The sequence below is a fragment of the Scomber japonicus genome, chromosome 10 (genome assembly GCF_027409825.1).
Source record: "Scomber japonicus isolate fScoJap1 chromosome 10, fScoJap1.pri, whole genome shotgun sequence".
In the NCBI taxonomy this organism is placed as follows: Eukaryota; Metazoa; Chordata; class Actinopteri; order Scombriformes; family Scombridae; genus Scomber; species Scomber japonicus.
Genome location: NC_070587.1, coordinates 8,909,393 through 8,930,478, shown reverse-complemented (window position 1 = coordinate 8,930,478; position 21,086 = coordinate 8,909,393). Strand labels below are relative to the sequence as shown.

Sequence of the window (21,086 nt, the reverse complement as noted above, 5' to 3'; positions counted from 1 at the left end):
TTTGTTCAAATTTGTCTCTCTCTCTCTCTCTCTCTCTCTCACACACACACACACACACACACACACACACACACACCAGACCCGGTCATCAAACTAATCCTTGAAAGGTGTGTGTAACGCGGCACTCAACGCTTATCGGAGGATGTCGTGGTGAATTATTCAGCATGCTAATGTCACGCAATGAGACATGCATGAAGCTCTTGGAAGACCCCTCCATGTAATCCTCATGTACAGGTTTGTCCCAGAAAGAGCAGAGGCGATGCGAGGACCTGTGGTCCCCCAGGCCCCCACAACAAGAAGCTAAATAGCAGAGGCATAAATATTAATGTCAAAATAGTTTGCTATATGTTACTTATGCATGACTCTGCCCTGAAGCAGAGAGTTAATTGAATTTGGAAGGACAGCATTTGTGTGTGTGTGTGTGTGTGTGTGTGTGTGTGTGTGTGTGCGTGTGTGTGTGTGTGTGTGTGTGTGATTTTATCTGATATAAATAGGATGGCGCTTAATGAGGTCAGAATATGTGATATGTAAGTGTGTTTCATGCATGACATGTTTATACATTAAATGACTATTTATTATTCTAAGAAAATGTATGATGATTCTTGACAGGAGACACAGAGCTTGGAAAACTCATCAGTAGGCATTTCCCATGAATGCTAAGATGTGGAAGTACAGTATGCGTCCAGCTTCAGTCACTTTATTAAACCAGGTTGGAACGGTGTGTTACTAATGGAGATTGTCATTGTTCTGAACGGCTTTAAATATCCTGGTCTGGTGGATTTAGTCTTCTCCCTGTAGCTGATTTTATCCTGATCAGCTCTGTGACTCCAGCCGCCAAGCTGTCCAGACATACGCCGCACCAAAAACTATTTATTCTGAAGCCTGTGGCTGCGTATAATCCTTAGCTGTCATGGTCCATTTGTATTCTTTTCTTGATACAATTCATATATCACTCCAAATCCTGGAGGACTTCCAAGGAAAATGTGTGAATTTAGTAAGATTGACATAAAGACAAGCTAGTGGGTGAAAACAGATAGACAGACAGGCAGAAGGGAGGGGGCCATGTAAGAGAGAAGGAGGGAAATGAAGGATTGGAGGACAGATTTGCAGGGTCTCCATCTGTGAGTATAATCCTTTAAAAAAATCTGTTTACAGAACAGTCAGAGAACAGAGAGTTGGGAGAGATTTATGTCATAAGCCACAAATAATATCATTTTCTTTTTGTTTGTTTGAGTTATTAAGAAGACACGAGTCAGAGGGATTGTGTCTGTTTGTGTATTCACAAGTCTGCACACAGGGTTTTGGAGAGATGGGGCACCCTTTGAAAACCCATCCTGTGTCTGTGATGATTATGTAGATACTATTTTCCTCTTCGCTCTTTGTGTGGTTGTCAGAGAGAGAGAGGGGAAAAAAGAGAACCTCCTTTTCCTCTGGTGAATGATAGTGTCACATGAAATGGAAACGAAAGCATAAAAATTGCATGACAACAATGATAAAAATTATTTATTTGCAAACAGTAGTAGATGGCTTTTCCATCCATTACTTGTGTGCCTTTTGCATGTTTCACTGCAGCCCTTTTGGTGATTAGTGTTGTATTTGATGAAATCAGGCACTGTGTGGTTTTTCTCCATTAACTCTGCATCTGTGCGAGCATCCAAACCTGAAGTCTGATGTTGCTGCTACCTCTGTACGCACAACAAACTTTGGCACGCGTTCAATCGCCGGCTCCTCAACAGAACGGAGCAAAGGGTGGCTGCCAGACTGGAGGAGCGGCAGCCACCACGGTTTTGGAATACTAATGGAAAATTCAAGGGCTTCAGTTTTGTGTGGGAAGCTGCCATGTGTCAGCACGCACCACTCAGCATTAAAGTCACTTTGTGTGTGTGTGATTTCTTTGCCAGCTTGCTTTTTAAAGCACTTAAACCTAAAAGCAAATTATGGGAGAAATGACTCCAACATAAAAGTCATACGCTATTCTCGTGCTTTTCATCCTAGATCAGAAAAAAATGAGTAAATGTCTGTTAAAACCAAAAACAAAAGGGAAACCAACCCTGAATGTATCGTCACTCACTGAAATGATGAAGGTTCCCTTTTGGCTGAACTAGAAGAAGCATCAACTTGCTAAGTTTCAACAAAATGTGACAGTAACTGTTATGGCCTTTTAAAGTTGGAAAATGTGACCTTTAATCACGGTGCTCCATCAGGTCAATCAGTTTAATTTTTTAAACACCAGAACATCGTGCTAAAGTGCATCATCACTTGAAATCAGTTATTAGCTTTGACAGATGCACACAGCAGGAGCCCTCCCTGATTGTATTGCATGGGGAAGACAATCAAAAAGAAATGTGGAGAAATCCTGGACTGGTTCCACACAGTGAGCAGATCCAACTACTTGTGGTGACAAAGGGAAAACAGTCTCACTGTAAAAGCATCATTTTGTTCATCTCAGCTTTGGCATCACTGGAGCTGATCCATGTTTTAGCTCTTGATGGCATCACAGATTCACACAGTCTGAAGTTTCAAGCCTCGAGAGAATGTCTTATGATTACAAATTCACTTTAGTTGCACTCTCTCTGTTTCATGTGTCCACTGTTGAGCAGTTTCAATTATATTTTGTATATAAACTTGTCTTTGTCTCTGTTTCCTTACCTGTCAGTGATGCTGCTGGATACAACAGAGTCTACCTCAGAGCTGGGCTGGACCACCTATCCAGACACAGGGGTAAGAAAGCAGCAAGCCAACTGTCAATGTGTTTTCCAGCTGTTGGAGTATTAAAGCATCGCTGTGGGGAGGCCAATAAAAATGTGTCGCACACATGTTACATGTACATGGTCATGTTGTGAGAGTAATGTTATGATCATTTTATTTGTTGGGCTTTGTGATGTATCTCTAATATTGATAGAAAAAAGGCAGGTTACTGATGGTAAGGTTTAGACTTTAAAGGATTGGTTCACTTTTTTTTTTTTAAACATCTTAAAAGTCTTTCTTAAAGGACAGGTTCACAGTTTTTCAAGTCTGTCCTAAAACAGTAGTTAGGTGTCCAAATGAACATTGTGTTTTTCTTGTTGTAATCATCGATCCTGGTCATACTGTCCATTAGAAGATGCCCTCATAACGGACTTTCAATGTGTTTAGGAAAAAAATCCACAGTCCTCCATCTGTGCAAAAATGTATTTAAAAGTTTATTTGAAGCTAATATGAAGCTTCAGCCTTCCAATTTAGTTAAATCAAGTCACTAAGCTACAGTCTTAGTGCCAAATTCTTTCTTTTTGTTACACTGCAGCTAAGCAGGAAGACACAAAGTGAGAAATGTTTACTAAAAAGACTGTGACTGTGAAAGATAGCCACTTTATTTGACTAACTCAGATGGCTGAAGCCTTATATAGCTTCAGACAAACTTTTAAATGCATTTTTGATCAAAACAACGACCACATATTTTGTCCCTCATCACTCACACTGTAAATGTAACAGGAGGGGATCCCCTAAAAGTCAGTTTAAACAGGAGGAATGAAACAGGAGCAATGTCCATTTTGGGCACTTGATGTTGTTTTAAGACAGACTAGAAAAATTGTGACCCTGTCCTTTAATACTATGCTCACAGATCAATAATGTACATTTAAACAGCTTTTGGTTGCTGTAATTTTCCTAACATGATTTCAATGAAAGTAAAGGGGGAGACAATCTACAGTCATGTGTAAAAAATAATTGTAAAGTGAAGCTGAAGCTTATATAAGATAGAAGTTAGACAAAATAAAGTGGATATCTTTAAAGATAAAGGTCTTTATAGCACAAAATCACCTCTTTGTTTTAATATCCCTCCACTGCAGCTCAGGGAATGTCCAGGGAAACAAAAATGTCAGACTAAGAATGAGAAGCCATACTTCACTGATCAAACTCAGGCTGCTGAAGCCTCATTATAGCCACAGATGAACAGTAAAATGTAATTTTCAACTGCAACCAAAAACTGTTTTAATGTACATACGAGAATATCAGATGTTTTAAGACAGACATGAAAAATGATGTGAACCTATGCTTTAAGTTGTTGCTGGTTGTTGTCTTTAGGGTTAGGGTTACATTATCAGGCTTATGGTAATATTTTATATGATATAAGGTATAAGATTAGAGTAGTTAAATGTCATGTATGTCAATTAATGACAAATTAAATGAACACACATTGACACATTTTTAAAAAAGACTGAAAAAAATGAAACCTTTTTTAGCCTCTGAAGTGATCATAGTTGACAATATGTAATGTTTCCCTCCGAGTTTATAAACTTTCATAAAGTTAATAACCCAAATAAAAAATATTCATTTTCTGTGTGCTTTGTGATTGTCATACAACACAGAAATAAATGTACGATGCCAAGAAATGTCTATCTTCATCTCTGCAGATATCAGCTCGTTAGCTCACACATGTTCAGACAACTGAAGTCTGTTTAACTCAGAGTCAGTACAAATAAAACCATTCAACTCACACCATTCTTCATACATCAGAATAAATCATGAGTCTTTCACTATCCTTTTTGCTCCAAGATTGCAATGATTCAAATAAAAACAAGCTTCTAAAAAACCTTGAAAGACAATTCTGCAATTCTTGATTTGGATGATGACAGTGTTACCGAAGATGCAAATTGATGCTTACTCTGTTATAAGATTATAATGTTTGGCTTAAAGGTTTCAGGTCAGAGATATTATCTTGCAAATCATCAGCACCTGACATTGATTGATTGGTGGATCTTCTGGCAGGTGGCATACAGAAAATGAATAGGGTCTCACATTAAGGCTTAAATACCCCCTGGAGCTTTTTTTCTATTGGTCTCTACTGTGTGACTTCATCCATGTTGAGATTGCAGTGATTGAACAATAGATCTCCCATTCCTGAGCTCCTTCTTATTTAAGGTTGTCACATTGCCTTGAGCTGTGTAAATTTGTGTGTGTGTGTGTGTGTGTGTGTGTGTGTGTGTGTGTGTGTGTGTGTGTTCGTACTTGCATGACTGTGTGAGGGTCAACTCTCGGGTCAGTTAAATTCATTCATCTGTGATTGATTGTGGCTCACTTTTAAAATGGTTCATAATTACACACATACATTGTCTTCATTGTTGCCATCCTTGAAACAATCAGTCCAATGGCATTTCAGAAAGTGTAGGACAACGAACGTACATGTTACTGTGAAGGAAATTCCTACTCCAATTGCTGTACCAGCACAGAACAATATTATTCTAAGACTCCATCCATACATGGTCAATATGTGCAAAACATATGATACATAAATTTAGAATATCATACTGCAACATGAAATGAAAACAAGTCTCGCTTCACGCTCATGCACGCCACTTTTGGCGATCATCTACCGCCACAATTTGACATGCTGGCAGACCAGAAAGGACCAAAGAAAACACAGTAGTCTCTAACCCACATCTGGCAAGCATACACAGTCACTTGGAGCCTTTTATCTCACCTTACACTCAACTTTAGCTTTATATGCGGTCATTATCACCCCAGATTTGCCTCCAGTGTCGAAGCATAATTGTACATGATGTTTGATGAATTAGGGCCCCATGTGTGTTAGGAATTTGTGAACCATGATGACAGCTGCTAATAGGAGGCCGTCCACTTCTCTCTCTCTCTGCGTGTGTGTATGTGTGTGTGTGTGTGGGTGTGTGTGTGTGTGTGTGTGTGTGTGTGTGTGTGTGTGTGTGTGAGAGAGAGAGAGAGAGAGAGAGAGAGAGAGAGAGAGAGCAAGTCAAGCATTTGCACGAGTTTTTTTTTTCCTTTGTGGTCCCTAGATGAGAAGTGCTTCTGAGATGGAGATATGGTTATTTGACCTGGGGCATCAAGCTGAGAGAAGTAAAAAGACAGACCAAGAGAGGGGGAAAGAAAGCGGGAGGTTGTGTGTGTGTGTGTGTGTGTGTGTGTGTGTGTGTGTGTGTGTGTGTGTGTGTTTGTATGTGTGCCTTCTTTTTTTAACCGTTTCCTCACTTTTCTCCTCACATCCCATCTTTTCTTTTGCTCGAGGGTCCATGGTTATTCTCCTCTCTATACTGGGCTCTCCTCTTGCTTTTTCTCGCTGTCTTTCCATTCTTGTAACGTACCGACAAGTGCCCCCCCCTAACCCCTCCCACCCCTTCTTTGTCTCTGCCTCTCCCTCTCCTTCTTTTAATCTTTTCTCCCTTTGCCCTTCATAGTCTTCCTTTTGTCCCCCAACTCAGTCTCCACTCTGCCCCTCATTTCCTTCAGTGTCAAACCAGCAGAGACTCTCCACTCCTTACACTGTAGTCTTCACTTTTTCTTGTTTTCACTCTCATCTCTTCCATTGTGTGTTTGCTTTGTGTGTCTGGACATGCATATGTCTTAGTGTATATGTGTGTGTCTTTTTCTGCTTCACTTCTGTGTGTGTGTGTGTGTGTGTGTGCGTGTATTGCGTGTCCGAAGCCCTGCCCCTCCCTGTCCTCTGTCACTAGAGAGATTGCGTGGCTCTCTGGCATTTCGGTTCAAATTAAATCACAAAGATGAGTCGTCCCTATTTTATTTTTTTCTTTCCAACGCTTCTTCAACCCCTCCTCCCCAATCTGCCCCATTTTTTTTCTTCTCTTCATAAGGGAGGGTGAAAACGAGACAAGGAGAAATAGGGAAAGGGAGCGGGAGCAGGAGGGGAAGTGGGGGGATTTGGGGTCAGAAAATAAATGAGGGCTATGTTTTTTTTCACAAAGGTACAGAGACAAACCGCACGCAATGCCACACATGGATAGTAGCGGCTGTCTTGTGCACCTGAAGGCCACATTGTTAGGCTTTCACTGAAGTCGCCTCACTTTGTCAAAAACACACACATTCTCTTTCTGTGTTAACTATTTTCACACTTTTCTCACTCCTGTCTCTCCGACTGTATCACGCCACCCCACCATGTGCTCTCTGTTGTCCCCTCCATCCAATTCCCTCGTTCCCATGTCTGACAGAAAGCGAATCACGCCCTGGGTGAGAGAAACTGTCCTTTCCCTCCATTAGACTGACAGCGCCTCAGACTCTTTCTCTGTTCACTGATATTATCATTATTCCAATTGGACCGAATATGAATGCCCTCTCTCATGTGTGGTAGTACAAAGATTTTTTGTCCATACTGGCTGTCAGAACCACACAGAGAAAGAGACATGTGCATGCAGAGATCATGCACAAACACAGAAACACAAACCAAATGCACCCTGATAGGGTGTCAAGACCTTTTGTCCTTTTGCCATTGTTGCAGGGGGAATAATGATGATGAGGCCTAATACATAATTCCTCTGTGTTACAACAGAAAAGGCCTTGCTTGTCACTCAGGGCTACACAGGCAAGCTGAGCCTTTTCATCCTTGGAGGCACCGTACTGTATAATTGGTGAAACTAAACCCTGAGCCTGCATTTACATTTTGACTCATCCGACAGACTCTCATTCAGAGCTGTGTCTCTGCGCTGCTCAGCTTTCTCCAGCCACTCACATCTTTTAGTCAAATCCATCAGTGAAATAATTCAGCTTTTCTAAAACACGACAAAATCTGCTCATCTTGCTACACAACAGCTGCCACAAGTCAGACACACAAAGGTCTGCCACCCGTTGCATGAGAACAATGGTACACATGCAAGTGTCAAAGCAGTGAAAGAAAAAAGCAAAGCACATGTCACTTTAGAAAACTGAACTATTGTTTTTATACTCGGATCATTTACCACTATAACATAGTCAACTACAAAATGACATAATCTTTTAATTTAAATGTGTATTACTGTTTGAACATTACCCGGATACTAGAGAAAAACAAGCTTTCTCTTTCTGTACCTGCAGCTGCAATATTTTAGTTTTTATTTGTGCATAATTTAAAAATGATTTAAAATGAAGAAAAAAAAACCTTAATTATGTTCATTATTCAAGTGTTTTTTCAGAATAAGCACCCTTGTTCTGGATAATTCAAGACCTCACCATGAACATGTTTCATTGAAACTACTTTCTATTGAAGAAATAGTCCCTTTGAAAACATCTGACATTGTGATCTGCGAATTATCCGCCATAATCAGGACATGGTTTCTGAAAAGACATGTTGGTGTTGATTTTCTCCTTTTCATTCATCTCAACTGTGCAAAATGTGTTAAAACCTGGAAACATAAAACCAAAATGATAAGATGCCACTATATGAGAAAATGTAAATATGTTATTTTGTGGCAGAAATTAATGATATCTTGATCAACATGAAATGTATCACACTCTGAATGAGACACAAGTGGTTAACTGGTTTTATAATCACTGATTATCTAATCAGACAATGGAAAATCTATTGTGGATTACAGGACATAGAGATGACCTACATTAGTAGGGATATTAAACACCAGAGTTTCACTTGTAGATTCAATACCAGTGTGTGTGTGTATGTGTGTGTGTGTGTGCGTGTGTGTGTGTGTGTGTGTGTGTGTGTGTGTGCGTGTGTGTGTGCGTGTGTGTGTGTGTGTGTGTGTGTGTGTGTGTGTGTGTGATATCAGATCAAACCATAATGGATCTCCCTACGGATGCAAATGTCAAACAACAGTGTGTGACGTTGGTAAAGGACAGGAGCCACATGTGGGCAACAACAGTAATACCCTCAATATTTACCTTGTAACATGTAAACCATCTTTTAACATACAGAGGGAAGATTCATAACTCTGGAAAAACCATAAACATACCAGGTTTTTTAACCGTTGACACAGGCTGATTTAGGTACTCTTTGTTTAGGAATAGTGTTTCTGAGTTTACACAAGCTCAAAAAAGTGTTTCTGTCTTTCTCAGTGGGATGAGGTCAGCGTCCTGGACGACCGGGGGAAGCTCATACGCACGTTTGAGGTCTGTAATGTCAACCAAAATCCCCGGCAGCAAGACAACTGGCTGGCTACACCTTTCCTGTACCGATACTCTGCTCCACGGGTGTTTGTCACGTTGCGTTTCTCGGTGCGTGACTGTGCCAGCCTGCGGTCACCATCGCCCACCTGCCGGGAGACGCTCACCCTGTTTTACAAACAGGCCGACAGCCAGAGAGAGCTGGAGAGGACCTGGGTAGCTGAGGTGAGGCCATCAACCATCATTTTAATATCTGTGGTAATTATTATTCCACTTGAAGTGCCACAGAGTAGCATTTTATTTTAATAGGTTAACATAATGAAAACTTAATTAATCCTCAAGGAGAATTTGACCATGTCATGTGGCAGTAGAGGCTCTGCCAAAGACCTTATTAGGCTCACATGTCTCTGACAGGCACAAATAAGACATTTTCCTGCTTTCAGCACATAGTTTTAATCCACGGTGTTGCAGTAACAGATAGGCAGCTGCTCTTTGCATCACTAGTCAAGTCTAACCCTACCAGACAGGGGGACTTAAACAGCTCAATGTGTAACACAGCGAGAGGGGGAAATTGCTATCTAAATATCTATTGGTGAAAATGGGACATCCAGGGTCTTGGTGGTCCAGGAGTATAGCAGCTATATAACTAATAGATTAACCTTTTAGATTAAATGTTAGATTAAAGAGTACTGTAAAAGAGATCACTTCAAATGTGGTGGACTTATCTGACCTGACACATGGGAAACTGGAAAGGTTTTAAATATTATTTGATGGAAAAATAATTAGACAACAATGTTTCCTACTCATTCTAAACTGGGTGAACATTACTAGCTGCTAACTCTGAAACACATATTTCTCCATCTATGCATATATAATAACACAAATGAATTCCTACATTTTCAAAAGACGTTAATTTTAATGTATTATTTGACTTGCCTAAAACGCCTATGTTTGGCAGTTACACCATAGCTTGTGATAAAGTGACTTCAGGTTGTCACACAGTTGATTGCTTTAACTAAGATTTACTGGTGCAAGCTGACTTTACAAACATGGATTTACAAATAGCTGTAGCAACCCAAACCATGCATGATAATTCAAACATGCTCCAGTGCAGTGACTTCTAAAGCACAGTCTTGTTTGTTTGTTTGTGGAAGCTGTCTGAGCATCACTCTGACATCTTCACTGACAAGTGTGAAGGGCAAAAAACTGATTAAATCATACTGGAAATAGAAAATGCTAAGCCACTTAGATTCTCTGATTAAGGTGCATCTGATCACAAATGAATTAAAGAGCGATTCATTCTTCGGCTGTTTTTTTTTTTGCTGGTGCTGCTTGAGGCAAAGAACCTTCAGACACAATCATTAAGCACAGTAAAATGCAGCTTTCATTGTTGTTACGCTAATGTTACACCAAAACAGCAGGACCTCTCATCATCCAACAGAGTAATGGTAAAATCACCCTGATTATTGTTGTGCTTGCCAAGAAAAGCTCTTGAGATTGATGGCCTCCTCAGACCACACTGATGTGAAGCACATGCTTGTTGAGGGCTACGGTTTACAAAATGCAAAACTGTGCTACTGTGGTCTCCAAAAATGTCACTTCAGCCCCACTAATTACATCTTTAAGGCATAAAATAAAGACAGAAAATTTCACACTGATTGCAGGAAATTCTCTACAGTGAACCTCATCATGTCATGTCACTGAAGCTATGGCTGACACTGACTGTCCAAACATGTTTTATTATCTCCTCCGGGGGCTAGCCTGAAAAGGCAACTAACCCAAATCATGTGTTTGGATTAGTTGGTCTCACATACTACTGGACCCATCAGCCCAAAATATTTTGTGCATATTTATAACTGTATATTTAAGGAGCTCTCATGATTGCTGATTCACAATAGTTGAAAAACCTATTTTATAATGTCATTGACTGCTGACTCCTCTCTTCTTTTAACCAGTCAGTAGGGACCAAATGTAATAAAGAATTAGAACAAAAGGCATTTCTAGCAATCAGCTCGGCTAAAAACCAGTTGCAGGACACATTTTGGCCTTTGTTGTGGCTAAAGAATTGACATCCATAAAAAACTTTGGTCTCATCATTCTATATCCAGACTATCTTCAGATTAATTTCATACCTAATATGTTATGATTCAGTAAAAATATGCACGTTACGAGATGAATAAATCCCTATTTTTGTCTTGACTGTAAGGGAACTGAAAGGGACAATTGAGTGAGATTTAACTCTACTTTGTGTGGGAGAGAAGACGGAGGTCTGAAAGGATTTTATTTTGTGTCGGGTGTTACAACAAAATGTTATAAATAAACAATAATGTTTAAATTGAGAACTTCGGACTTATTGTCCAATTTATTGTTACCTAATTAAATGTATACAGTTTGGCAAAGTCAGGTTGCTCAGTCACAATATCATTATACTCTTTTGTACATCTTAAAGAAAAGTTAGACAATACATATCACACCTGGTGTGCTCTCTTCTAGTTTATTTATGGGACATAAATAAACACATTTTGAACTACTGAGTATGAATGAGCTAAATGTGCAGTCGCAGTGAGATGCAGTAGGTTATTTGTATATATGAATGCATTTCTCCTTAGGAAAGTGAGATGCTTTTTTAAAAATGCAAATCAAATCCTGATGAGAAATCAGAGGAGAGTCACAGAAGAGGCGGAAGCACTGCAGCGCTGAAAGTCTTAATGGGGACTTGAACACGAACCCCTACTGGGATCTGCATAGATCTAAGTGCTCTCCTCACTAAACTGATGACTGAAAAAAAAATCATCTGAACTTATGTTTCTTCCTCTCATATTTATGTTATCTTCTTGGGATTTAGTCCACTGTGTTTTTCTTTTCAACTTGTTTTAACATCCATAATTTTCATCTTGTTTACTTCTTTCTGTCCTGTCAACCACATACTCTTCCCATGCTATTTTGTTTTCTCTTGACCTCTCATTATCTTTCCCTCTACCGTCTGCTGTACTCTCTACTCTTTCCTCTTTCCAGCCGTCCAGTGGAGAGAAGGAGACCAGGGAGGGCTGGGTGAAGATTGACACAATAGCTGCAGATAAGAGTTTCTCAAAGGTGGAGCCCAGTTCACCTCACCAGTACCAACCCAACAGATACAGCCGAATCAACATCAAGACACGCAGCTTTGCCCCTCTCACGCGCAATGGGTAACTGTTGCTGACATTCATGTTTTACTAATAGTACCCTCACTCCCAAAGGTCTAACTGCACTCCACCATCTTTAACATCTTACCCTCGTTACAGATTTGTCCTGGCAATAGTCGACAGTGGAGCTTGTGTTTCCCTCATGGGTGTCTCGATCTTCTACCGCCGCTGCCCAGCAACCAGCCTCTACTTGGCGTCCTACCCGGCGACTCCCTCAGGGGCTGAGCCAACTGCTTTGGTGCCCGTGAGCGGGATATGTGTCCCCCACAGTAAAGCACAGGGAGGCACAGCCCCTCGCATGCACTGCAATGCAGAAGGGGAGTGGATGGTACCTGTAGGAGGGTGTGTCTGTGATGAAGGCTTTGAACCGAACCACAATGGATCTGCCTGCTTGGGTAAGTCTGCAGAACACTGACAGTGAACTGATCAGCTGGATTTTTATTGGTTCACATAATCACTGCTTCTGTCCAAATAATTTAGGCTGTCCTCCCTTATATGCAGGAAGTACTCCAAAACAAACATGTTCAAGTAACTGAAGTCCTCTAGTGGTCATATTTATTATGAAGGCAAAGGCGGAAATCAGATGATGTTATACCAACAAAGTGTGCGTGCAGAGGATGTTGAGTAGGATGGATGATCAGGGTTTGCTTTTCGTTTCACGTTTCCATCCACAAGTCAATACGGTTAGCCTAATTTAAAACCATGGCCACAATTGTCCCCTAACCTTAAACACATGGTTATTATTGTAACCATGACAATAAAGGTCACCTAATGTTAAGGATGTAGTCATTTTAACATAAACCACAACGTTTCCCTGACCTTAACAAACACTTATTGTAATCCGAACCATCATCTTTTCCTAAGCCCAAACATGACTTTTTATGCCTCAGCGTTACCAAACCATAGTGCTGGCATAGCATTAGACACATTTACATTTCAACAGTGGTTTTTAGAATGCAGTCATTTTGTTGATTGCGTCTTTCTGCAATACGACCAACCACGTATTTTCTTGTTTCATTTGGAGGAATAAGTTAACTTCCTGTTGGCTCCCCAAATACATTAATGGCATGGAAGTACTCTTTATGACTGTTCAGATTGTATTGGAAATAATACATTTGAAATTAATAAATAATTAAATATGAATAATAAAATATAAATAATAAAATTGCGATAATACAAGGAGTAGTACTGTCCCTCGGGACTTGGCATCAAGCCTCACACAGACATTAAATTTTGCTGTCCTCAGATAACCACTGATGATTTATGAGTTATTTTCTCTGACTTTCCATGTCTACATCCAAAGCTTCAAGAGACATTACAACTGTTCCCAGACTAAAAAATACTGCCCGTAGCTAGCAAGGCATTAACTTGAATTTAATATGGAAAGTTTGTGCAGGCAAAATGTGTAAACAGTAGTATGACTGTTTGGGAGGAAAAGACAATCAGTCATTTTTTTTTAGGTCATTGTTGACTTCTTGTCAGTTCTCTTCTTGGTATTTTTTGAGATCTGAAACATCAGGATCAATACTGAAAGGAGCTGCTGTCACTCTGATACTCAACTGTGCTTGATGTAGAGACCAGAGCAAAGTGAGGGTGGGCGGGTCAGGTCGGGATGCAGTGAGATGAGAAGGGGAACGATGGTGTCTGATTCAGTGCATTTGTTGTTGGCACATATTATCTGTCATCAACAGAGTTTTTCAGACATATCTTCAGGAAATACAGAGAGATTGTTGAGCCAGTGGTGCTTTATAGGAAATTCATTGTTAAACTGGTATTAATCAAATGGGAGGACAGGAGATACATCAGAGCACTGCTGAGATTCAGATAGATAGCACTAAGGTCAGCAATTGCAAAACTGGTCTCAAGCGTTCACACTTCTCAAAAGTGGGTGTAAGTGCGGGGGAAAAAAAGAGAGAAGAAAAAAATTTGAGAGATGTCCAGACAGACAGGAAGGGACATAGGAAGAGAGGAGGGGGAGGGAAAGAGGAAGAGAGGGAGAGAGGGAGAGAGCCATAGTGAGAGGGATGTGACACATTTAGGTCATGGCGATGTAATGGCCACTCGTCTGTGAACAAGTGACAGAAACCGCAGGGGGAGAGAGGGAGAGTGGAGGGAAAATAGGGAGGGAATGAGGGAGAGTGAAAGATAGGAGGATGCAAGTTAATGACTTAAAGAACTGAGCAGGCAAAACATTTTTGAGGGCGTGAAGGGCAAAGAGTTTTTGTCTGTATGTGTGAGGATGGGAGTTGTGATTGCGCATAAGTATAGCTCGCTTTGATGGCGATATACGTGAGTGTCTCTCTGTTCTCATATGTCTACGGACTGTAAATACCAGCATTACAGTTAAAAACTCTAAGTACAAAGTTTACTAGGAATTTCACTGGCCATAATTGCTCAGCTGCCTCACTTGGGGGCCCTCAAAGTCTAACTGCTTTCGGCACAATTAATCCTCCAATCTTGCCAAGTCAGCTGTAAAATGTGTTCATGCTCTTTAGCTTTACATCTCTGCTTGTGTTTGTCTGCATTTGATTGATATTTACTGACAAATCACCCCTCTGAACTGCTCGGCTGCGGAGCAAAGGCTTCCGCTGACTGTCTATGAATGATCTAACACATTGCTCCCCACGCTGCTGCGGCTTTTTGTTCCAACTGTCATTTGATTATGTTTTGTTGATCACTTGACTGACTGATGATGTGGATTGGCATCATTACATTGTTGTCCTCTCTGGCTCCCTGGGAATGTGGAGAATAGAGACAGATGGTTGACTGGCGATGCAGGCGTCAAGGATTATTAACAGTTGCCGATGCTCATTCTTACCAGAAAGCGGAGGACCGGACTTTCTTTCCTATGAGAACTTGAATATTTTGCTATTGTTTAAATTTAGCATCAGTGACATTTCATAATGACAAGAAGTGAGCAAATGATAGACTGTACTGCACTGAACTTATGTGTTGGTTGCAGCTGTAATTAAAGACACACCAGTCTGAAAAATATTCATCGTTTTTCTGGCACCAGTGCTTTAAACACCTCTCAGGGGGAAAAAAAAGTTAACTGACATTTATTTCCATTACTGTAAGTGTGCCATTATAATCTGCATACATTATATTTAACACATTTAGCACAAAAACTGACACAAGCTGGGAAAAGAACTGCAAAGTAGCATCCCCATTTTTCAAAACTTAATTGTATTGCGCTAGGCTACTTGCTATTTAAGTACATCACCACAGTGTGAATTAATGCTGTTTGAACACGACACCCAGCACTGCTTTCCCCCCTCCCTCAAGCAAAGCATAATTTTTAGGGACAAATAAGGGACTCTAGATCCTTCCTGCTCTCAGTCTCATGTGGAAATTAAGATCAGTGTTAAATGGTTGCCTTTAACTACACACTGCTCTAATAGCCTACTATTTTTAGATCTAAGGGTTCCTCCTATAAAACAGATGAAATAAATAGGGGCGTGACGAGATCTCGAGACTAAAACGTGACGATATTTCTTGTCGAAGTGAATGTTGTCTCGCAAAGCTATAATTAAGGGGCACACTAAAAAAAAAAGAAAAAATACATCGCTCACTTCCACGTCATGTCATCTTTTTATAATTTCACGTGTGGATCATTAACCTTGTTACAGTGGGTGCCCTCGTTCTAGTTGGTGAACTAACAGCTATACCTGCTGAGAAGATCTCACAGAAGTAGGGGACGAGAGGAGCAGCGGTAGCTTGACCTCAGGTCTCTACACTGAGCCTGAATTAAGAGGAGCGGGGGAATCTAGTGCAGCTATGGAAGTTTAATGATGCCAAAAGTAAAATGAGTCACACTACCAAATTATAACACAATCTATAAGTATGTTGTTCTACTTGTGTGTTTATGTGATACAAGATTTGTGGAGTTTGTGTGTTTTTTTTAATTAGCAATATGTCACAATTTGCGTGTGAATTGGATTCTGTATTTAATTTATATTTATATATTAGAACTTTTACTACTCTTACTACTCTATAATTTACTTTTTGGTATTTGTGATTGTATCTAACTTTTGTATTTATGGTTGTTATTTCCATAAATACCAAAATTATCCATCTATATAATATCTATATGGGGAAACCTTTTACAGTGCTGCATACTGCATATGATAATTCTATATTTAGAAAGTACAACTAAAGTGATTCATTACAAGATGATTAGTTAAAACATTTCAAAATGCACCTGCATTATTTCCATTTTGTGAATTTCAAATAAAAGAAAAGTCATATATTTCCTAATTGAAGTTTTCTTAAAAATATAGTTAAAATCTCGTCTCATCTTGATCTTGTGAACCCAATATCGTGTCTCCTCTCGTCTCATCTCGTCTCATGAGCTTGACGTATCGTCACACCCCTAGAAATAAAATAGACAGTGTGTGCAGAAGTGAGCTATCTTGGCATTTTCTTTGCGAATTACTGTTTACATTATGTTTCTCTGAGATTGTCATTTAACACTTTTGTCCAAATAGACTCCTTACATGCTCTACATTGGACTTTAGGGTTTGGTAGCAATTTGGTTTGACATGATTGAGCTGTGCTGTAATGCAATCAAGTATTTTTCTATAACATTAGGCTTTATAACTAAATTAGGACTGAAAATAGGGATTATTTCCATTATGCTTTAATCTGCAGATTATTATCTAATCACTTATAACCCTAACCCTATAGAATGTCACAAATGTCACAAACTTTTTCAAACACTTATTCGTATGTGACTGAAATGAAAAGAAACAGTTGAACGATAGCAACACTTGTGATGAGTTAGTGAGAAAAACTTTGTTTTGCCTGTTAATCTCCTACATGTGTGATGCCTGATTATTCTAATGAGTCACACTCTCTGAAACACTGATTATGGACTGATTATAAATTAAATTCTCAACTGAAACATCAAACAAAAACAAAAACGCAGCTGACATTTTGGATGACAGACATTGAAAGATCATTCTTTAATTATTTATAAGGCTGTTAATCACAAGTCTAAAAGAACATCAGTCTTCTATATGATCACTGTGACATTCAAGGCTCGGTTTTGGATAAAAACTCATCTCCAGTCTTTTGAAAAATGATAAGGACAGACGCAGATGACATACAGCAGATGTCTGCTGTTATTTTATTTTTCTGCTAAACAACAGAAGGATGTTTTCCTCTTTTGACATTTGCATCTCACAAGGGAGACAAGACAGAGAGGCAGAGAGCACAGAAAGAAACGTGATTGAGCATGAGACACAATTACACCTGTTCAGCCAAACATAAAGCAGTCCTTTAGTTTTAGGTTCTCAAGCGGGGCTGAACTGGCCGCACATTGCTCTCAGACAAGCTCCTCGTTCTTTGTGATTCCTCTAGAATAATAAGCCACTGTCGAGGATTTGGGACATGGATTAGTGCTGAATGCTCAAATGGGCTTTGAGTTAATTTGGACCCATGTTGCTTTTGTGGCAGTGAAATATTCAACATGTCAGATTGTCCTGATTTGTCACCCTGAGCACTCACTTTATGCACAGACACATCCACTAACTATCCCAACGCATGTTAATATGGGAAACAAGAGCATTTGACCAGGGGAGGAAGTAAAAGAGCAAGTGATATTATTCTGAGTGTGATGGGCGACTCTACTCTACTCCCAGATTGCATAGATATTTTCTTCTAACCAGACAGTATATCCGCTAGTTTTTCAAATTTCAAGTTGAGCTTTGTGTCTTATATTCATCACCCACCATTGTATGTCAAGTGGACCGTTATTACCAATCCTTATATTCAATTGATTTACCAGTACATTAATTATAAAGGTCGACTTTGAGCAAAATACAGTTAATTGAATTGATCAACGAGATGAAATATTGAGTGTTACGTGGAGCTCACTGTGGGGGAGTTGCCAGACGGTGATGACAAATGAATCTGGCCTCACAAACTCCATCACATCAGCTGTCTGTGTGTGAAATTATCGAGCGTGTTGTAACATCAGAGAGCGAGAGAGTAGAGTAATGACAGAAATGAGTTAACAATGTACACGCTCAAGGCAAGGTTTTTGTAAGGAAGTTGGACAATGTGTTCATAGAACCCTGATTGGGTGCAGGTGCAGGACCAAAGCTACATGCAAAAGAAAAAGAGAGATAGAGATAGTCCACACAATGAATATTTTAAAACGTAAGAACTTTTACCTATGAATCAAAGTCCATTACATTCACAACCTTGTCAAACAACCTCACACAATGCTGATTAAGCTTATCACCATTCGAGAAATCTCTCTGTACTGAACAGCATACAGAGTTTTTAATCTGGTGTTGGGTTTGAACTTCCCACTCTGGCCGGATGAGTGAATACTGCGGGTGCTCTATGGGCAGAGCATTATGAACTTCCGCAGGCTGAGCTAGCTAATTTAAATGAGGATAGAATAATTTAATCGCACAGATCTTCATTTACTTGATCTAGGTTTACAAGAGCTTTGCTGGAAATATTGTTTATTAAAAAATGAGACTAAATCAGTAATGTTGTGGGTTGAAAAAAACAAATATTGAGCTGAAAGATTATAAGGCGCTCTTGGGGAAACTGCAGAATTGGTGATAATTGTTTGAGTTTGTCACTCCGAGCGACACCTTTCACATTACATGTAGTCATTAGATCCATTTTATTATAATTTATCACTTACATCATGTGATCTCTCTATCATATAGCTTATTTTTTATTTCACGTAGATGTTCACCAGAAGAACTCTTTGCTTCATAAAACTTGGATAAAGCTTGCAATATTCAGTGTGTGGGTGCAAGTATGTGTCTATCTCCTTAGGATTAAGGCTGGGCAATATGGACAAAATCAAATATCACAATATTTTTGAGCAAATACCTTGATATCATAATCACTCATACACTTAATAACCTTTTTTAATGTGCCCAGAATCTTTTAAAGAACCCGGGAGATGTACCCTCCATCCGACTGGAATAATTCATCTATCTCACTCAGATCAATCACTTCTTTCCTTGACTTCAACGCCTCTTGGCTTGTTTTCCTTAAATCTACTTCTTCTTGTTTTTGATTGTTTTCACACTCATTTGAGTTTAGTAGACTCACTACTTTGTCATAGTGTTATTGAATCTAGTCATTTATTTTATTTGTCATTCATTCTTTGTGCAGATGGCAAGTGTCACCATCTGGGTTGGTGTAGAGCCTGTTGATGTTACTGTGTTCATTGTTATGTGTCGGACTGTTTAAATTATGATAGTTACTATTAGTAACGTATGTTGTGTTGTTTAAATGTTGTTAGTTTTATGTTTTGTGCCTCCTTGAAAATGAGATGGTGTGTCTCAAGGGGTTTATCCTATAATTACATTTTTAAATCATGTAAATCTCGACATTGCAACAATATTGTAGAGGGGACTATCAGTGCTGTAAAATATTTATACTATGGGATTTCTGATAAATAATCATCAGTAATAATAATAATCATTGTGATGAGTAAATGGGTAAAAGCAAATAATAGAACAGCTAGTTCAGATGATGACCTCATACTGTAATGTAGTCTTTAAAACCAGGAGAAGACAACACTTACATATCACGTTATTACAATTTTCAAAATATAAGACGATATCATATCTAGTCATATCATTGTATTGATATATTATCCCTATATCCCTAATCGCCAGCCCTAATTAGGTTTTTTTTGTAAATGTGTAGAATTTGACTAAAACATATTGTGAAATTTCATAGTACACACATTTTTTACTTTAAAACTTTCTTTGTCTCTGTGTAAATAAATCCATTACACTCCGCCAGTATATTTCCATGAAAAGCTATAGGAGAGAATCCAAGAAGGGATTATTTGCATTCACATATGGCCATGTGCTTACAACTGGACGATATTAGGGCACATACGATTCAGTGTTTGTTTCCAGGCTAAACGTCTGAGCGACAGAATGTAGAGAAAACGAAGGATGGAGAGACCAAGCGAAAAGCATTTACACTAGGAACCATGTGTACCCATCTCTTCTGTTTTGTGGTTGCATCTGCGGCCGAGTCAATGTTTGTTTGTGTGTGTCTGTGAGAGAGAGAGAGCGAGAGGGAGAGAGAGAGAGAGAGAGAGAGAGGGAGAGAGAGGGAGAGAGAGAGAGAGAGAGAGAGAGAGAGAGAGAGAGAGAGAGAGAGAGAGATTATGCTGCGAGCCAAAAGAGGGAATGAGTGCACGAAAGAGAGGGAGAGAGAGGAAGAGAGAAAGAGGAAAAATTGGGTCACTGATCTACATACTAATGTATTATGTTAACATTAAATTACCCACCTTGCTGTATTTTTTTCTATTTTTGTTTGTCTCTTTCTATCTCTGTGTAAATTATGTTTTGTTTTCAATTATACTTTTTTCTCTTTACATGATTGATGTTTTTTCTGTATCTTTGCCAAGCTAATCCTTTCCCTAATGTCAGACTCTACCTACCTATCTATCTATCTATCTATCTATCTATCTATCTATCTATCTATCTGTCTATCTGTCTATCTATCTATCTATCTATCTATCTATCTATCTATCTATCTATCTATCTACCTATCTATCTATCTATCTGTAATTATTTTTGTTTTTCTCATTTTCTACACATTAAATCAGGTTTAATGATAAAGTAAGCAAGTAATTTGACTGTAGCTCACAAACATTGCGAGACTGATAACTGGCAATAATGTCCTAGATTCATCACTTAGTATAAAATGTCAAAAAATAAATAAATAAAAAGCCCAAGGTGATGTCTTAAAATGTCACATAACAATCTAAATCCCCCCAAATGTTCATTGTATATTGTGATTCAACACAGAGAAAAGCATCACATCACCACATTTGAAAGGATGAAACCAGGAAATGATTGAAAAAATACTAAAAAAAGATTAATTGGTTATTGAAATAGTTGCTAGAGTAACCATTTCAGCTCATATTTGTCATTGTTGTTCTTTTTTTTTTTTTTTACAATATCCACATCTGTCAGCCCTGAGTGGAGCTGCTTCTCTCGGGTATACTGATGTGAAGGCATCTGTGTCTTTGTACATAATGGCCACAAACTGTCTACTTTTTAGCTCGGA

General features: G+C 39.1%; 1 protein-coding gene across 1 annotated transcript in view; it reads left to right on the top strand.

Annotated features, from left to right (window-relative positions):
- ephb6 (eph receptor B6) overlaps window positions 1-21,086 on the top strand; it is a 38,781-nt gene that overhangs the window by 5,705 nt on the left and 11,990 nt on the right. The window contains exons 2-5 of the mRNA XM_053326411.1: window positions 2,657-2,721; window positions 8,788-9,060; window positions 11,851-12,020; window positions 12,117-12,412. Coding sequence (XP_053182386.1) covers window positions 2,657-2,721; window positions 8,788-9,060; window positions 11,851-12,020; window positions 12,117-12,412 — 804 coding nt within the window. The remainder of the gene's footprint in view (window positions 1-2,656; window positions 2,722-8,787; window positions 9,061-11,850; window positions 12,021-12,116; window positions 12,413-21,086) is intronic.